Genomic DNA, 19799 nt, shown 5'->3' on the forward strand with positions numbered 1-19799 from the left:
CATCCTACAGTGTATAGGACAGGTCCTCACAATGAGAATTATTTGGCCCCAAATGTCAATAGTACTGAGGCTGAGAAACCCTTCTTGAAGGACAGGCAAGCTAATCTTCATTTATACAGATGAGGAATCTGTAGTTCTGAGAAGCTACCTGTCATTCAAAATTAGACTTACGCAGCTCTAAAGCCCTGCTCTTGACCATGCCATAGTGATAAGAACAGTGATGGGTAAGAAAGATAAAGAACCAGGGCACTAATTGCTGCCCAAAGATATTTGTCGGAGGAATGAGTACAAGAGTGAACGACAAAGGGGAACAGGAGGACGGCTGTGATCATCCTGTTGCCACTCTGACAAACGTCTTTGTCCTTGTTCCACAATCCAAAACAGAGTCAGGATTATGATAATAAAGAAAATCAAATGGTGGGGGCTGGCCTCAAGTCGCTATGTTCGATCTCAGGAGGAGTCTGATGCCAGTGTTTGCGCCTCTAAATAGATCTAGAAGTATGGGGAGTCTGCTGACACACTCTCCTCCATCGCCTTTTCTAAGCAGAGAGACAGACAGGAGGTTCTGAGCTGAGTTTGGGTGACCATTTATTCCCTTCTTCCTCCCAGAGGCTGAGCCCAGCTGTGGCCCCAGAGGAAGAGGAGAATCTGTTTCCCAGTTTCCACATTTTCTGTGAATTTGGAGTGGGACTCAGCCAGATTGATTCTGGGAAACCCTGAAACTTCTGGGAGGGAAAAGTTGAGACGAAAGAGGGTGGAAGGGGAGGAGCCAATGTCAAAAACAACACTTCTTTTCACTTCCTCTTTTGGACTCCAGAACTTGTCTGTTCTCTGGGGTGGAATCTGTCAAGCCTCGAGAGAAGTCTGTGCCTGCTGTGCTGGGCTGTCAGAGCCAACCTGCTCGCTCCAGGAGGTGATGGGGATCCCCTCATTCCTAGCCCTCCCTGCTGCCAGGAGTGACCGAGCTGACTGCACATCCTGCCATCCTTTGGGCCACATGCTACTGTGGACGGCTCTGCTATTCCTGGGTGAGGCAGGGTCCCCAGGAGGGGCAGTGGAGCAGGGACAGAGGCAGGCATGCTTTTCTAACTCAGCTGCTGTCATCTCGGTTGGGGCTGGGCTTGGGCAAGGATGAGGGCTGGTGCGTGAAGCACGTCAGGAAAGTCAGGAGGATGAAGGCAGGCTGATGAAAATCAGATTCTGACAACCTTGCTGGCCTTGGCAAATTATGAAATTGGCAGAGTTCTTTTTTTTTAAATTAGTTAATTTATTTATTTTTGGCTGAGTTGGATCTTTCTTGCTGCACGCGGGCTTTCTCTAGTTGCAGTGAGCAGGGGCTACTCTTCGTCGCGGTGCGTGGGCTTCTCATTGCGGTGGCTTCTCTTGTTGCGGAGCACAGGCTCTAGGCACGCAGGCTCAGTAGTTGTGGCGCGTGGGCTCAGTAGTTGTAGCTCGCGGGCTCCAGAGCGCAGGCTCAGTAGTTGTGGCACACGGGCTTAGTTGCTCCACGGCATGTGGGATCTTCCTGGATCAGGGCTCAAACCCATGTCCCCTGCATTGGCAGGTGGATCCTTAACCACTGCACCACCAGGGAAGCCCAGCAGAGTTCATTTTTTTTAAGTCTTTTGCCCAATTTCACTGGGCACCCAGGTCCCTGGTGCTCTGCCACCCCCCAGAGCGGAGCCAGCTGTGAGCAAAGTCTAGTGACCTAGACTTGAAGGAATAATGAGTGGCCAAGGTGTTTACCTTCCTTAGAAATTGTGTTTCACTGGGACCGTATCTTAGGTGGGAGGGCTAATGCTGTCTTAGGCAAATAGGAGGTGGGGGGGAACACTTTGTGCTTGGGGGCAGTGGCTGTTCTCTGTGCTCCTGAAACCACTTCAGGCAGCAGAATCCTATTCTCTTTATGTGAAAGGAGATTCCCCTGGGCAAAAGCACAGGAGGGTGTGGGTTATCCAGGGGATGGGGATCAGAGAATACATAAGCCAGGCAATTCTAGAATCAGTTGTGGGACCAGAGGAACCATGCATGTCTCTTTCCACTGCACAAACATGGGGATACGTCCTGTCACCGATCAAATAGAAAGACAGGATCTTAGGCTGCAACTGAGCGCTCCTTTCTGACCATGTTCTCAGCTGTGAGCTAGGGACCAGGGACTGATAGTGCTGGTGTGTGGAAGAGTCTAGGGAAGACCAAGTAGGGGAGCCTTATTGCCAGGAATGTCTCCCCAAGCTCAATTTCTAGAGTATCTACCCTCAAATCTGCTTCAGTATGGTCCCAGAGGACATGCAGCCACTTTCCAAGTTATGTACTATGATCGGTAGTAAAATCCGTTCAGCTCTGGGAGCCTTGGCCCTCAATGCTGGATGATACTGGGACAGGAGGTGGACGTGAGGAAGAGAGAGTATCTGGGACAGGAGGTGGAGGAGAGGAAGAGAGAGTATCTGGGACAGGAGGTGGAGGAGAGGAAGAGAGAGTATCCTCCCATGAGCAGGATGAAATGGATTGAAGCAGAATAGCATGAAAAAGGAGCACTGAACTACCTCACTTTTCGTATGGAGAAGCTCAGGCCTGGAGTAGTGGCATGCTTCCCTACCTCTGCTATAGTGATACCAATGTGATGCCTAGACAGGATTCCTGGGAGAGACTTTTGGAACTTTTATCCATTTGCCCTTTTGCTAAGTCACAAAGATTGACTCCATCTTTTCCATTCTCATCTGGGCAGCCATATTTAGGTCTTCATTGCTCAGTAACTCAATTTTTACACCACGTTCTGATCCAGTCTTGACTGTCCTGTCTCCTGTTCTCCGAATCCATGCTGCACACTGAGGCCATGACTTCTTCAACTACAGCTATGGCTGAGTCACTGTACTTCATAAATGCCTTCAGTGCTGCTCCATTGCCTACTTTATAAAGCTCCAATTCTACACTTTTTTTTTTTTTTGCGGTACATGGGCCTCTCACTGTTGTGGCCTCTCCTGTTGTGGAGCACAGGCTCCAGACGTGCAGGCTCAGCAGCCATGGCTCACGGGCCCAGCTGCTCCGCGGCATGTGGGATCTTCCCGGACCGGGGCACGAACCCGTGTCCCCTGCATTGGCAGGCGGACTATCACCCACTGCGCCACCAGGGAAGCCCTAGGGAAGGCCTCCAATTCTACTCTTAAAAGTAGATTTTCATCTAGAGCCAGGCAGTGTGTACACATATTCTCTGCTTTCCAGGATTCCACAAACTGCCTTGTTTAAAAATTAAATAAATGCTATGTGCAGGCTCTGTTCTAGGACTTGGAGATTTATCACTGAACAAGAGAGACAGCCTTCCTGACCTAAAGCACAAGGTCTTTGCCTCCCTCACAGTGACAGTATTATACTGAGTATGAACATATTTAGTATTCACTAATATTTGTTGAATGAATAAATGGAAGGTGCCTTCTCTCTACTTTTCTCATCTCTTACTTGTTTCTTCTCTTCCTCCTCCTCTTAGTCCTGCTTCTTTACCCATTCCCTGCACTGCCACATTGTCACCCCTGCACACTCTGCTTTTCAGCTATCACTTCTGTGTCAATAATTTCCAAACCTATTTTTCTTGTTTGTGTCAAGTACAATTTCATATTTCCACCTGCCGGTTGGAGACCTCAAAATTGATTTGTCAGCTCAGAAACAAAACACATTCAAAATCCAACTCTCATCTTCCCCTCACAAATGTTCTTCTCCTCCTAACATTTATATTTGTGTGAGCACAACTAATGTTTTTCCTAGTCACCCATTTACAAGACCCCCATATCTCTTCAAGTGCCATGTTCTCTCTCCCTCTTAAATTTCTCTCATGCCCGTGTCCTCATCTTTACGTTCTATTGTCAATGCAATTTGGGGCTCTCTTATCTCCCACCTAGATGGACTCAATGAATGATTTCCAGAGCATTGGCAAATAAAATTAATATGGCCACTGCCCTCTTTGAGCTTACATTCTACTGAGGGATATAAACAGTAAATAAAGGAACACAAATGCATAAATATGAATTGGAAAATGGCTATGAATCTGTAAACAGGATACTCTGATAAGAAAACTTGTTGCGCGGGACATGAGAGAACAGCCTACGTTAACAGGATGATATGGCAAGAATTTTCTGAGGAAGTGTCTTTTTTTTTTTTTTTTTTGCGGTACATGGGCCTCTCACTCTTGTGGCCTCTCCCGTTGCGGAGCACGGGCTCCGGACGCGCAGGCTCAGCAGCCATGGCTCACGGGCCCAGCCGCTCCGTGGCATGTGGGATCTTCCCGGACCGGGGCACGAACCCGCGTCCCCTGCATCGGCAAGCAGACTCTCAACCACTGCACCACCAGGGAAGGGAAGGGAAGCCTTGAAGAAGTGTCTTTTAAACTAGGACCTGAAACATGATAAGGATTAAACCATTTGAAGATACAAAGAAAGCAGGTTTAGAGTATAGGGATCAGCATACAGAAAAGCCCCAAGTTTGAAGAATGTGAAGAGGTCTGGTGTTATTGGAGCTCAGTGAGTAGGGGAAGTGTGGCTCAAGATGAGGCTGGAGAGGTGAGCAGGGCTTGTGTCAGGTGTGGCCTTGTACATATTTACATTTTATTTTCAGAGCAAAGGAAGAGCACTGAAGGCATGTAAGCAGGAGAGTGATATTATCTGATCTGTTATTTTTAAAATAACTCTAGCTTCTCTGTGGGGAATGTATTGTCGGGGGAACAAAATAAGGGAAGAGATAAATTAGGAGATGGGAGAAAGCTGCTGGTGACCTAAAATAGTGTGGACATGGACTGAAGCTGTCATATTCAAGAACTAACTGGAAGCAGGATGATCATGGCTTGACTGGTGCAAAGGCTGATGGGGTTTGGGAGAGAGAGAGGAATAAAAGAGGACTTATAGTTTTCAGGCACGAGTACCTGGGCAGATGGTGAAGATATACACTTATATGGGGGAACCTGGGAGAGAAATAGAATTGTGCCCACTTGATTTGACATTGAGATCATTGGTGATTTTGACAAGAAAAGTTTTAGTGGACTGGTGAGGGCAGAGTTCAAACTGCAGAGAATGAAACAGTGATTGGAAAGAGAAGAGATGACGACAGCCTTTGTAGAAAAAGAATTGAGAAATCAGGCTGGGAAAGGGAGCAGAAAAATAATTTTGGAATTATATGTGGTGTCAAGTGAGATTTTTTCCTTTCAGTGAAAGATCCTGGAATATATTTATGTTGATAGGAAAGGTCCAGCTGAGAGGGAGAAATGGGTGAGGCAGAGGAGAAAGGGAATAACAGAGAGAGGAAAATCCTTGAGCGGGTGAAAGGGAATGTGACCTAGGATAGAGACTGACCACAGATAGGAGGAGAGATATCCCCAGTGAAACCCAAGAAAGGAAGATGGATAGAGATGCAATAGGTTAGGAGATTTAGTTGCGGGAAGATGTGAGACCTCCTGTCTAACTGCGTTTGTTTTCTCTGTGAAGGATAAAGGAAGGCATCATCTTTGAGTGAGATGGGACTGGAGGCAGAGGACTGGAAAATTTGAGGAGTGAGGAAAAAATGATTGTCCCTACCAAGAGCCACAGAGTAAACGTACTAGAGAAAAGTGTCAGAACGGCAGTTTAGTGTCCCTTTGAGTATGGAGACAGTAGATTTACAGAGATACCAGCCTGCCTGCTTATGTGGTAATTTCATTAATACACAGCTGAAGAAGTAAAGGCATGGACAACCCATGTGGAACGTAATGCAGACAGACTGGCAAGAGAGTCAAGGGGATTTGCAAGGAGGTGATTATTTATAATGATGAATCATCATATCTAATGAGAAAGTAGGCTGATCTTTGCTTTCTCCCTTACAGCTCCTGTTGCTGGGAAACCTGGTAAGTGTTCACCACATCCTCTCCCTCCCCCAGCTACTCTCTCTCTCTGCTCCCTTCACCGTCCCTGGAGGTGCTCTGGATGCACCAGCAACCCAGGACTGAGGTAGAACCAGGTGAGAGTAACGTCTCCCACAAGATGCCCTGGCCCCTTCTCCTTCCTCCTTCCCTTCCTCCCAGGGAAGCCAGGGATGGGCAGCCACGGGGCACAGACTTTCTGTTTCTGTTCCGGTGAGACCTCACAGATTCTGTCACACAAGATAACTGTCTTCTATCTCAGCTGCCTTCCTCTCTCCAAACTAAATCATGAACCCAGGCCATTTTAGTTTCAGCCACATGCAAAATCACATGATTTGCTTAGGTTAACCCCATGGGTTGATAAATCCTCTACTTTGCATGTATCTGAAGGCTTCAGGGCCTGTTCCCTTGGACACAAATAGGAGATACCACTGGTTGCAGCTTGGTGGGATGAACACTGCTGGGCACAGCTTTCTCTGCACCACTAACCTCTCCACCTCCCAGGACTGGTTGTGGGATGGGGCTCTACCTAGGCCACTGAACGCAGGGCTCCCTAGACTGGCCTGCCAGCCTTTCTCCTCTTTCTTATTCTTCTGAGGCCACAGAGGCTCCTCTGTGCTTGGGTGTCAGGACAGGTCTATTCTAAAGGAGAAAGAATGGGGACTTCACTGGTGGTCCAGTGGTAAAGAATCTGCCTTACAATGCTAGGGGACGCAGGTTCGATCCCTGGTCAGGGAAATAAGATTCCCACATGCTGTAGGGCAACTAAGCCTACACAACTAGAGCCCACGGGCCACAAACTACAGAGCCCACATGTCCTGTTGCCTGCATGCCACAACTAGAGAAGAGAGAAGGCCACACGCCATAACTAGAAAGAAGCCGGTGCACCACAACGAAAGACCCCACACTGCAACAAATATCCCTCATGCCGCAACTAAGACCTGACACAGCCAAAAATATAAAAAAATAATAAATATATCATTTTTTTTGGTTCTGACTTCTTCCATTCTTTTTTTAAAAGATGTATTTATTACTTTTTATTTAGAAATAAATACATCTTAAGGAAAAAAGAAACTAATAAGAAGCTGCTGTATAAAAAAATAAATAAAATTATAAAATTCAAAAAAAATACGCTGTAAGGGTATATTGTACAACAGAATATAGCCAATATTTTATAAAAACTATAAATGGAGTATAACCTTAAAAATTGTGAATCACTTTACTGTATACCTGTAACTTATATAATATTGCACAGCAACGATACGAATAAAAATTTTTATTCCAAATAAAAACAGAAAGATGGAAGAAGTCAGAACAGAAACGTGGTGTCTGACTCTCAGCCTGGCACCTCCACCAGATGTCCCCATTTGTCTTCTTGCAGCTGTGGAGAGAGTTTATCCACTAGTGTCCGAATGCCTCAGCTTACAGGGGAGGAAAGTGATTCCCCTAAGGATGTGTGTGTAGTATATGTGTGTGTGTGTGTGTGTGTGTGTGTGTGTGTGTGTTTGCTTGCCCCCTCTCCCATTCCCCTACCTCTTATCCTCTCCCCTGGGGAGTAAGCAAGCTCCCTGAGAGAACCTGGGTTCCTGGGGGCCCCTATTTGGGCTGCATGAGTTGGAGGAGCTGCCTTTGGTTGCACAACAGTTCTGGGTTGGGTTCCTCTCTTGATGTCTCCAGCATGGCCACAGTTTTCCATCATCTGAGATTTGGGGTCTGCTTAGGCCCTTGGGGTCCCTTTCCTCATGCTGCCTTCTCTCTCTGGCCCTCAGCAGGTCTCCCGAAGTCTGTGGTGAGCATTCAGCCTGCGTGGATCAATGTGCTCAAGGAGGATTACGTGACGCTGATGTGTCAGGGGACCAACCTGTATGAAGGCAACCTCACCCTGTGGTTCCATAATGGGAGCTGCATCCAGAGCCAGAACCAGTCCAGCTATAGCTTTAAGGCCAGCAGCAATGACAGCGGGGACTACAGGTGTCAGAGAGAGCAGACCAGCCTCAGCGACCCTGTGCATCTGGATGTGATTTCCGGTCAGTGGAGGAAGGCCTGGGAGAGTCTGGGAGAACAAGGATAGAAGAAATCTGTTACGTGGCAGAGGTTTTTTGGAAAGGGGAATTGCCTGCTTACTGGGAAGCATGGCTGTGAGTTGTTTGAAGGGGTTTTTGTCCACTCATTTCTCTTTTCACGCACCCCATTGCTTAGTACGTGTGGTGAGGTGGAAGTTCCTAAGAGATTTCTCAGAATATGTTGGGCTGTGTTGTCTCGGTGCTGACTGAGCAAGAAGGTGACCAGGCCACTGACAGTCAGCTGGGTATGAGAGAAGCAGAAGGAAATCCCTAATTCATAGAAATCCTTCCATTTTTATGGCAGAGGCAAGTGCAGAGACAGACCACAACTGAATCCTAGCCCTGGAAATTAAAGCCATGTAAACATGATGATTTCATTTACCTTTGAGCTTCAGTTTCCTCATCAGCTCAGTGGAGATACTACTGCTGTCAGGTTCTATCCCCTATCAGGTTCTGGTGAGAATCAGCCTTTCCCAGCCCCTGTGCCCTCTGTGCAGCTTGAGGTGAAAGTTGTGTCTTAACCACCTTTTATATCCAGCCCCAGGCATGGGACACGGCTTAATAGATGTTTGCTGAACAGATCAATGATCCTCCAAAGCTCCTGGCAAGAAAACATTCTCCATAGAGAAAAGCTGCAGTGTGATTATGATGAATATTGTCATTGCTATTCTTCACTTAGTCCCCTTCCCTCACTCAACTCTCAGATTCTCCTCGAAGGTATCTAGGCCCAGTGGGCCTGCAGCTCCAGGCCTGCAATCTCTACCCTCTGTGCTCAGCAGGAAAAGACAGTCCTGGAGGGAAGCCCCAGAGGCCTGGCAGGGCCTCAACCTCAGTGCTCCTGCCTCTCTAGGAAGGGGTGGAGGTGAGGGATCCCTCCCCCGAGACTGAGCAAGTTCCCACCCGACCAGCAGGTGCGTTGACAAGGAACCCTGGCACATGAGGTGGACACCACCCTGAAGGACCTAGGTGGGGAGCTAGATGTGAAGGCCTGGCGCCAGAGCACCAGCCTTGGGGACCCTGAAACACTATCATGGAGACTAGAGTCAACAGAACGCCGACTGCACCACTGGGAGTCCCTACTCAGGTGGTAGCGCTCGTTCCCAGACAGCTCAGTGCCACGGTCTGAACAGCAGGCAGAGCAGGCACTGCAGGGGCAGCTCCGTGGGCCTCAGTATCTCCACCAGTTCGTGTCGAGCAGCAGCTCAGCAGGCCCAGCTGCATAGCCTGGCTGCTATCTAGTGGCCACAACTGCTGGCAGCCAGCAGGGCAGCTCCCCCAAACACCAGCACAACGCAGCAGCTGAGCACCACCCAGGCCTCAGTCAATCTGGCCACAACATCAGCCTCCCAACTCACCAGCCAATCCCGGAGTGAACTCTCCCAGTGTTACCACTTTGACCCAATGTGTGCTACTGGGGAACACCACCTCCTCCCCCTCAACCTGTCCCAGGCCCAGATGTATCTAAGACCACAGCTGGGAAACCTATTCCAGGTAAAGCAGACCTTGGCCCAGAATGTGCCTCTAGCTTCTCAACTCATCCTTTTGCCTATTAGGGCAGTGGCAGTACTCCAGCAGGAGGGGCTGTCTGCTCAGGCTGCTGGAGTCCATGTAGATGCAGTTTAGGTAAAGACCTTGGCACTGAGGAACAACAGGCTCAGCCCAAAGCTCCACCCAGAAAGCTATTCCCCTGTTTAGCCTTTCCCAGGCCTCTAGCCAGGCCCTAGCTGTGGCTCAGGCTCCCTCTATGGCCTCAGGCCAGTCCTTTAGCCTTAGTCCAGCTGGTGGGGCAGTGGGAAGAGCATTCGAAGGTACATGGGTCCAGGCGGAAGTGGCCACCCACCTGGGCCTTTGGGTCAGTGGCCCTCCTCAGGAATAGGTGGTGCTTGGAGCTCTCCCAGGAAAGGCACAGGAGTGGTGGAGCCCTTGCCTGCATCCCCAACAGTGACTGATCCAGGGCAGCTAGTGCAGTGGCCAAGAAGACAGAAGCAGGTGGGAGTGGTCAGCAAGACAGGACAGCTGCACCTGCTCCCAGCCAGACCCTTACTAGCTCAGTCACCACACACAGATCCAGCCCCATTCACTGATTTAGCAACAGCAACAGATCCAGCTCTTGGAGAAACAGGTGGTGATGTGGCGGCAGATTGTTATCTACCACTGGCGACAGCTCCAGCACCATCAGCTCCGGTACCCTCCCCACAGCTACACCTCTCCAGCTGGTCCAGCAGCAGCCACAAGTCTCACTGCCCCTCAGCCACCACAGTCCAGGTCCCTGTTGTCTTCTGCATGCAGTCCGTGCACCTGCCGGGCAAACCCAGGCGCTGGCTGTCAAATGCAAGGAGGAGGGCGATGACGTCTCCACGCTGGGTTCCATGCTCCTGCCAGGGCTTCTCCAGTAGCAGAGAGCCCCAAGGCCACGGAGGAGGAGAGCAGGCTTGGAGAAGAAGCTGAACTAGTGACCAGTGGGAATGCTAATTCACCAAGCAGTGAATTAACAGCCGTGGCCCCTGCCCATCAGCACCTCCTCCTACACTAGCCATGGTGTCCAGATAAATGGTGACTCAAACAAACCTCCACAAGCCATTGTGAAGCCCCAGATGCTCACCCACATGATTGAGGGCTTTGGTATCCAGGACGGAGCAGAACCTGTCCCAGTGTGCTGTTCTCCATTACTGAAAAGCCACTACAGACTGGCCTCCCGACAGAGCTGAATGAGAATCAGTCAGGTGGCCCCTGGGGAGGGGAGAGCCCATCTGCTGAGTAGTCAAGAAGACAAATCTCCTGAAGTTCCAGCACTGTGGGAAGTACAGTCCTGGAGAACAGTTTTGTGACTCCAAGAGTTGTACTAAAGAGTTGTGCTCCATGACGTACTAAAAGGTACAGTGCGAACTGTAGCTGCCAGTTCTGGTTGAAGAGGAGAAACATGAAAAAGTTTCAGGAAGCCCACTATGCCTTGTGTTCACCGGTGTGGACCCTGCTGCAGCTCCTCTGTCATCACCCATGCTAAGATCCAAGGCAAGTGCCACAGGGGTCAGGAGGACTCTAGCTGGGGTTCAGAGAATTTCAGTCATGGTAAAGAACTCTCTCCAATGTCCCTGGGCCTTTATCGGTGAGAGATGGACATGGGGAATGTGACCCAGGGAACCTCCATACAGCTGTGCCTACATCAGGATTCATTGCATCAACCCTGTGTTCCTGTCCAGTAATCTTAGCCACTGGAGTGCAGAGGAGGTGTATGAGTTTATTGCTTCTCTACAAGGCTTCCAGGAGATTGCAGAGGAGTTTTGTTCCCAGGAGATGGATGGAAAGGCCCTTTTTTGACCTAAAGAACACCTCGTGAGTGCCGTGAACATGAAGCTCGGCCCGGCCCTCATGATCTGCACCAAGAAATTGTCCTCGAGGAGACCTAAGGTGGCCCTCTTGCACAAACCAGCCTAAGGCTGCCCCTTCCACTGTCCAGGTTACAACCTGGTACCATTAGAGACTTTGCTGAGAGGCAAGTGCTGTTCTAATGATGTGCACCTGCAGTAGAGGGGATTCCCCAGACAGGGAGGAGAAGTGCAGGAATTGGTTGCTGGTGCTACATGGAAGCAGCTTTGACATTTTCTCTGGGTTCTACTTCATTTCAAAAAATCTTCACAGGGCTTCACTGGTGGCGCAGTGGTTGAGAGTCCTCCTGCCGATGCAGGGGACGCGGGTTTGTGCCCCAGTTCGGGAGGATCCCACATGCCGCGGAGCGGCTGGGCCCGTGAGCCATGGCCACTGGGCCTGTGCGCCCGGAGCCTGTGCTCTGCAACGGGAGAGGCCACAACGGGAGAAGCCACAACAGTGAGAGGCCCGCGTACCGCAAAAAAAAAAAAAAAAAAAAAAAAAAATCTTCACAATTCTCAGCATTCCCACCTACCCCAATCCAACCTTTATAAAAGAAGCCGTCTAGGGCTTCCCTGGTGGCACAGTAGTTGAGAGTCCGCCTGCCGATGCAGGGGACACGGGTTCGTGCCCCTGTCCGGGAAGATCCCACATGCCGCGGAGCGGCTGGGCCCGTGAGCCATGGCCGCTGAGCCTGCGTGTCCGGAGCCTGTGCTCCGCAATAGGAGAGGCCACAACAGTGAGAGGCCTGCGTACCGCAAAAAAAAAAAAAAAAAAAAAAAAAAAAAAAAGAGGCAGTCTAGGGAACCAGGACTGCTCACCTAATCCTGGAGTGGAATCTCTAGTCAGGGCCTGAGTTCCTCAAGAGGAGGAATACACAGGATGGGAGGAAATGGGTGGAACGCAGTGGTGGCTCCCCAGTGGGAGAGGTGGGGTTTTCTGGCCTGTGTGACCCAAGTCCCAAGATCTGGTGCTCCCCACCTTCCCTCTGGATTGTCCCACTGTAGCCGTGGCCCAGAGTTTTCTCTTCGTTGTCACTCCCTCCCTCAGTATTGAACATTTTCTCCTGCATTTGTGGCAGGCTCAGCGGCCAGTGTAGAGCCTTTTTTGGCATCACTCCGATCTGCTGAAGGGGCTAATAATCGTGGTGACTAGCACACGTGTGGCTGTTGTCATTTCTTTCTCATGTCCCGGCTCCCTTCCAACGTATCTATCGTTTTCTACCCTTTCTTTCCAATTCCAACTCTACTCTGTCCTATGGCTTTAGGAAAAAGGAATGCGTGGGCTGAGGTCAGATTATAAGTACCCACCTTAGCCTCTATTCCCTATATGACAAAGAAATTAAATATCTTTTTCCTCAGTGAAAGGATGAAAATCGGGGGGAAAAAGTACACAGCAGGCTAATGGCCCACCCGTGTCACTGCTGCCAAAGTCCCCGCTGAAGTGAAATTCCATATTTACTAACATGCACCAAATAAGCTAATATTTGTTAGATGTCCGTGACTTTCCCCAAAGACACTTGACTCTGCTGTGTCCCCCTCACATGTTGTCTCCTATGTCACACTGGGTCTTTCCCTCCCTCCCTCAGGGAAGGGACTGTACTCCTGGGTCTCCTGTATCCTTCCTGCAGAAAGAGGCCTGTTGGGCAGGACAGAAACAGGAAGACAAGCATATCCTGAGCACCTACTATGTGCCAGTGACTACTGTAGATAGCTAATGGTATTATTGTGACTCTTTTCACATACGAGGAAATGGAGGCCCAGAAGAGTTAAATTATTTGCCCAAGATCACAGAGCTCATACATGATGGAGCAAGAATTACAGACCAGGGGTGTCTGATTCCAGACTTAGGCTCTTCCCTCCACACACAGGGGCCCACCAGTAAGGATGGTCTGGGTTTCGGATTTGAGTCAAGACCTCCTGGGTCCTGTGGTCCCTTTGTGTCTTTCAGACTGGCTGCTGCTCCAGACCCCCAGCCTCGTGTTCCAGGAAGGGAAGCCCATCGTGCTGAGGTGCCACAGCTGGAAAAACAGCCCTCTGAATAAGGTCATATTCTTCCAGAATGGAAAATCCAAGATGTTTTCTCATCTGCGTTCCACCTTCTCTATCCCACAAGCAAACCTCAGTCACAGTGGCGAGTACCACTGCACGGGATTTATTGGGCAGACAATGCACTCATCACAGCCTGTGACCATCACTGTCCAAGGTGGGAACTCTGTGAAGATGAAAGGAGGGGAGAGGAGGGGTTAGACAATTAGGGGTAAGGTCACATGGACCTACAGGTTGATCTGAGAAATGCCCTAGCAGCAAACCTGGGCTCTGGAGCAAAGGGCAGGGGCATGGCACCTTGCTAAGTACTGGCCAGAGCTTGGAGCCCTCAGCTTCCAGGTGATAGGTGACAAGGCTGTTGTTCCACTTTGAAATGTAGGCCCCATCACACCAAGCCCAGCAGCGGAACAGAGCTCTCTCATTGGTGCAGAAGCTCTAAGCGCCTGGACATTCCTAAGAGCTGGGATTTTTCCTAATTTCTTCTCATGTCTCATGATATGTCCTTTCACTCTCAAAGGCATGGCATGTCCTTGACAGTTCAAGGCTGTGCTGGGTACAGTGGTGGAGGCGTCAGGTCCACCCTCTCTGCCATCCCCGAGGGCTAAGAGGAACCCTTCCCTCTGCCTTACACACTCAACAGCGTGCCTTCATTTGATTAGCAGAGAAACGTGGGTATGGGAGAGGCACAAGCCCAGTTCCAGAAATCCTGTGCTGGTGAAGTTGAGGGGGGAAGTGAGTGTTGCGTTGGAGCAGGGACAGGGACGGGTACTGCCTGTTCTGACGCCTGTGTTCCCCAGGGTCCAGCTCGAGCAACTCCTTGTCGGTGACCATAGCGGTGGCTGTAGTTGCTTGGATTGCTGCAGTGGCTATTGCTGGTGCCATAGTAGCCTGGTTCTACCTCAGGCGAAAGCAGATTTCAGGTTTGTGCCTCCCCTTGGTCTTGTTATCAGTTCCTACTTACTCAAGGCCCTAACCCCAAACATTGCTAGAACCCTTATCTTTGGGCTAGAGAATCCTTAGCATTCAAATATAGTCCCATATTTTATTCATTCGTTCATTTAACAGGCCTGAACAAACTTGCTTATGTGTCAAGCACTGTGATAGACTCTGTGGATTATGCCAGGATAAAGAAGTTCAGTCTGTGCCCTCAGGGAGTTCATAATATTGTGGGGAAGACTGAAATGCAAACAGATCAGTATACTTAGAGGGGATAAGATCAGTATTAGAGAATGCAAAGGCTGTGATGGGGGACAGAAGAGCTGGCGCAACCCAGCATGGGCCGGGGCAGTGAGAGAAGGCTTCACAGGAATGCAGTGTTGTGTCCTGACTGAAGCACACCTGGTGGGGCCAGACTGCCTGAGTTTAAATCCCAGCCCCTCAGCTCACCAGCTGGATAACGTTGGGTGAGTTAGGTATGCAATACGTTGAGAAGATGGAGTTGGTGTATTAATTTAAGAATATGCAGGTCATGACCTGCTGAAAGGGGAGGCACAAGCCACCCACATGGGCTTGGCAGCTCCCTCAGCATCTGATTTCACTTCCCAGATTGGGGAAGTGAAAACCCCGGGGTCAGTTTGATTGAAAGTACAGTTTTGGTACACTCACACAAAGGAAGTCGAGTCACAAGACTTGCTGCTCACAGATCCCAGAAATGGGAAAGGGGGTGGCAGTCCTCTGTGCCCGGTCACGGGTGAGCAGGAGAGAGCAGTGTAGCAAGCAGCTATTACTTATAAGGTGATTGGGGTGGAGGACACTATTTTGCGGGCTTAACGCTAAGTGGTTATTTTCAAAGGTGCCCCAGGAAAAGCAAAGCGAGAACTTACGGCAGGAATCCTGAACTCGTGTCCTTATCTTAAATGTTCCGATTCTGGGTGTAAGCAGGTTATCATACTGTAAAATGCCTAGGCAGCAACTCAGGAAAACAAAGTTGTTTTTTTCAGGAAAATACAAGTTGTTTTCTCATCACATTCACCTTCTCTGTGCCTCAGTTTCTTCATCTGAAAAATGAGGCCACGAATAGAACCTACCTCCCAGGGTTATGAGGGTGAATGAGTCGGCAGCGAGCAGACAGCAAACAATCACATAGTGTGAGTTGTTATCGTTATGGAGGAGGTGATGTTTGAGGGTAGCAGTTAACCAGGCAAGGAGGACTAGAAGAGCATTCGAGGCATGGGAGCCAAGACATGGAAATGAGAAGCATTGTGGCTAGGATGGGGATCATGGAAGAGTAAGGAGGTTGCTGTAGGCAGTTTGATACCACTGAAGCCATAAATTACGAGGCAGAATAAAAGGAGAGATGAAGCAGGGCAGAAGGTTGTATTCCAGGTCACGGAATCCACGTAGGCTACCTTTGAAGAACTAAGCTGTATTCCAAAGGGGTTGGCAAGAGCACAGGAGGGCAGTAACCACGTCTCCTTGTTCTGCGCTGCCCCCCCTCCGCCCCCCGCCAGCACCTAGCACATGCTTGCCACGCAGCAAGATGGTCAACAAACATTTGTTCACTGACTGATCAGCTGAAGAACTTCAACTCTTGGAAAGCAGCCTCCTTCCCCCATAGTACTAACGTAAAAAAGCCGACAGAAGGGAAGGTGCCATACAAGTCTAATCAGCAAATGGTCACGATTCATAACACTGAAAAGCTAGCTTGCTGGTGAGAGAAAGCGCTAAAGATATCCAGATACAGAGAACGTAAAAGGGAAAAAAGACTCAGAGCCATTGACAAAGAGAAAATAATACTGCTAATACCTCACAAAGCACTTTGCAGTTGGTTCATAGCCAAGACCTCAGTTCCTGATGTTAAGTACATGTAGAGATTCAGGGAGAGATACCGAGAGGGAGAAAGAGGTGTTTTTTAAAAGGCAGAGCAAGCTTAAGAAAGATGCAATAGAATAGCCTTTCTGACAGTCCCAGGAGTCCCTGCTGTTAACCTAGCCAACTTACATCTCTCTAGACCAGCCCTTTTACAGGCTAGGGCAGTCCCTGGGCAGTGGGGAGGAGAGGAGGCGTCTGTGTGGGAGAAGGGTGTGTGTTGTTTCTAACCCAATCTTGCCTCTGGTCGTCCTTGGTCCTGAAGACTCAGGTCCTACCCCATGATCCTACTAACCTCCTATGTGCCCCCTCCTAGCTCTCCCAGGAACCCCTGAGCACAGGGAAATGGGAGAGACCCTCCCTGAGGAACCAGGTGAGTGCAGCTCCCCCTCTGGGGGCTCAATGACACCCTGCCTTCTGCATCAAGAAGCTGCTTGTGTGAGTTCTGCTGGGAGCACAGGAGAGGGAGGGGGCAGTGGGAGGAGGGCAGGGGCTCAAATCTCTTGGTCAGTTCTGAGACTAACTCCTGGGCCTAAAGAGGACCTCACTGGAGACAAGGAGAAGGTGAACACCTGTCCTAGATAGAGAGGCGAGGGCCTTGTCCGAGTTTCCGGGGCCAGACTGCTGGGGATTTTTCCAGAGCAGGACATCAGAGATACTTAGGTCTTTCTGTGGAGCTTTGGAAGAGCTGGCAGAGGACCGGGGTTAGACACTGTAAGACTAAGGCAAATAGAATTAAGGGGATAAAATTCTAGAGGAAAGGAGAACGAGCCCTAAGGAATAAAACCTAGATTTGCTGCAGAGTCTGTCTCTGTGGAATGATTGGGTAAGGGTAACAGGGCTCACCTCTTAGTGGAACATTAAGAGGAGATTTTGGCCTGAGAAAGTTCTGGGGTACTATGTGCATTAGTGGGCTTTACTCTGTGGGCAAAGCTTGGTTCTAATGCCCACTCGTGTCGGCTTATTAAAATGCAGGCCTGGCTCTAGCTCTGTCACTATCATAAAATGGAATCTTGAGTGTCATTCCCCCTCTTGGGGCTTAGTCACCTCATTGAGGAGATGAGTGGGTTGGCCTGGGTGATCTCTAAGCCCTTCCAGGCCTGACATTCTGAGAGTCAGTGACCATCCAAGCCCTGGCCCAAGTGGGAATGTGTTAAAGGAGCAGTAATAGTCCAGGCGACTTCCTGACTGCAGTTAAAACCAGAGCACAAAGGGGACTGGAACTTTCTCTGGGGACTCCCAGACAGCAGAAACGGACAGGAAAAAGAAGCCCTCGAGGACTCCACCTCAGATGGCTGGAGTATGACTCAGAGCAGAGCCAACAGGTTTGAGAGCTTGAGCAAAATGGCACAGCTGTCCGGCTGCACTTTGAGCAAGGCCCCTATGTCCTGTGGCCAGGCCAAATGGGGATATGGACCAGAGTCTTCACCAGGGCCAAACTGCCGTAGAAAAAGTGCAAACACAAGTGGATTAGCCATTTTGATGTTTGCTTCTACCTACACTGGCATAAATATATTTCACAAGGCATTTATTTCACAGGAAGGCATTGGGGCTGATGGTTTCCCAAAAGGCACAGCTAAGTTGCCGGGATGGTTGAGGGGTGCATTAGAAGGAGAATTCAGGACGTGGTTTGTTCCAGAAGTTGGAGCATGGCACACAGGGACTCATTGTGTCCTGGAGATGAATGAAGACACTAGATGCATTGTCTCAGACTCCCTCCCCACTTCCTGAGGAATGCTGCTTTGCAGTTACTGAGGCTGCTTTTCGCACTGGCAAAGTGAGTTTATTGGCAAAAACATGAGGACATTTGGATGTGTTTTAGATATTTACCAGGGAGAGTGCTGGCTGGGTTGCTTGCTTCCTTCTTTCCTTCCCTCCAGCCTCCCTTGCTCACTCTCACTCTCATGCTTTCTTTCTTTATGAGATCAGGGAGTGTCAGATTCTTCAAAGTTCCAACAAAGATATACTACATCTGGCCAATGTGGAAAGGCCACCATCTGTGGCTGGCAAAAATCTGGATTACTTCACTCTAATACTCAACACCCCCATCTCCTCCCCAGTATATCTCAGATCCCCAGGGGATGAAGCTTTTGGCCTGAAGGCCTGAGCTGGGGTTCAGTGGTCCTCGCCTCAAGCCTGGTCTGGGCCTCAAGCAGCAGCGCAGGTAGGCAGTGGCCCCACTGATCTCTGTTCTTTTTGCCCACAGCCAATCTCACTGATGCTGAAGAGGCTGCCAAAATGGAGGTGAGCCATCCCAGCCACCTGCTTTTCCTTCTCCTTCTCCCCTGCCACTTCTTCTGTTGCCTTCATTCTTGTGACCTCTCTGTGGATCCCCATTGCTCCTTTCTGCTTTCTCTAGGCTGAGAATACAGTCACCTATTCACTTCTCTCGTATCCGGAAGTTGCAGAGGAAGAAACAGAGTCGTCGGATTACCAGAACCACATTTAGTTTTCATTGTCTTGCCTGGGACTTGGGGAAGAGAATCAGAGAGGCCAAGATCTGGTGTCTTCTGTCCTGAATTCCTCTGAAGGAGGAGAAGAGGATGCTGCAGTTCTAAAGGAGAATGACTCTTCCAGAGTTATCTATGTGAATCCTGAAGCTCCCTGTTTTGAAAGCCACAGACGATATGGTCTCAAATAACTGACTGCTGATTTCTTCTGTGCTTCAGCACTTCTCGCCATCAGGACTCTTCTGTTATACATCCACAAAGCCAGTGAAAATTACCTTTATTAAGAGATTGTAGAAACATGGGAAATGCTTATGTTACAGGTTACATGAGAAAAATTAGATAAATATGTATGATTTCAAAAATGTTGAGATAGACTAACATATGCCAATATATTAAAAGTGATTGTTTCAGGGTGGTGGAATTATTGGTGCTTTTCATTTTCTCTGTTAATTTTTCTGTACAGATCATATATTACTTTTATAATAAAATACTACACTAACAACATTACCTTTTAAACGCTGTGCCAGTTGGAGTGTAGACTGATTTGGGGTCTGTTTCTTTTCAATGGTAAGAATCTTGGAAGGTAGTAATGGGTAGGAAGTGAGGGAGAGAAAAGATTTGGAGTGTAGGACGAGTACCCCTCTTCTAAAAACTGAATATCCGTCTTCCAATGAATTTGTGTTCTTGTTTTCATGTCTTCTTCCCCTTCCTCCCATGACAAATAAACACCAGTTCTCAGGAAGCCAAACTTCAGATGAGTCCTCAGTGGAGACTGCTGACTCTGCCCTGCTCTCCTATTATAGTTAACAGAAGGATGTGAACTTCTCAGAGAAGTTCCCGGTAGGTTAGAAACGTGACTGACAGCTTCGTTGGGAGTTTGGTTGGTGCCCTTGGAGAGGGCTCCTTTTCTTGGGACTCTAAGAGCTTCACTGTGCAACATTCTTGCAATCAGGATTTAGCAGCTTCCTTTGTTGGGTAGTTTCCATAGCTTTCTATAATACTCACATACTGTATTTATACTCACATATTGTTATAATAATAAGGAATAGTAATTGCAGTTACTGGGTTATTGAGGGGCTTACTTTATGCCAAACTACATGCTTTAGAATTAGAGCATTTAAGAGTATTAGCCATTCATAGTTCTTCTTTTGCGATTTTCTTGTTCACATACTCATGCCCATTTTTATAG

General features: G+C 49.0%; 1 protein-coding gene and 1 pseudogene across 2 annotated transcripts; both read left to right on the forward strand.

Moving 5' to 3' along the window:
• The first annotated feature begins 849 nt into the window (after nucleotides 1-849).
• Nucleotides 850-18990, forward strand: FCGR2B (Fc gamma receptor IIb). 2 transcript variants are annotated; one of them, XM_060088354.1, is made up of 8 exons: nucleotides 850-1028; nucleotides 5840-5860; nucleotides 7645-7902; nucleotides 13255-13509; nucleotides 14150-14272; nucleotides 16477-16533; nucleotides 18367-18404; nucleotides 18520-18990. In XM_060088354.1, the coding sequence occupies exons 1-8, from the start codon at nucleotides 917-919 to the stop codon at nucleotides 18607-18609; spliced, it is 954 nt and encodes a 317-aa protein (XP_059944337.1). In that variant the 5' UTR covers nucleotides 850-916; the 3' UTR covers nucleotides 18610-18990. The 2 variants fall into 2 exon arrangements, with proteins under 2 accessions (XP_059944337.1, XP_059944338.1); XM_060088355.1 differs by having other exon boundaries at nucleotides 7648-7902.
• LOC132483750 (polyhomeotic-like protein 1) lies at nucleotides 8117-11373 on the forward strand (annotated as a pseudogene).
• Nucleotides 18991-19799: the final 809 nt, after the last annotated feature.

Source organism: Mesoplodon densirostris, chromosome 2, assembly GCF_025265405.1.
Source record: "Mesoplodon densirostris isolate mMesDen1 chromosome 2, mMesDen1 primary haplotype, whole genome shotgun sequence".
Taxonomy (NCBI): domain Eukaryota; kingdom Metazoa; phylum Chordata; class Mammalia; order Artiodactyla; family Ziphiidae; genus Mesoplodon; species Mesoplodon densirostris.

Coding starts and splice junctions, on each gene's coding strand:
- FCGR2B (XM_060088354.1), top strand. CDS start 917: ATGGGGATCCCCTCATTCCTAGCCCTCCCTGCTGCCAGGAGTGACCGA. Junction 14,273..16,476: donor CAGGCGAAAGCAGATTTCAG/GTTTGTGCCTCC, acceptor GCCCCCTCCTAG/CTCTCCCAGGAACCCCTGAG. Junction 16,534..18,366: donor GACCCTCCCTGAGGAACCAG/GTGAGTGCAGCT, acceptor TTTTGCCCACAG/CCAATCTCACTGATGCTGAA.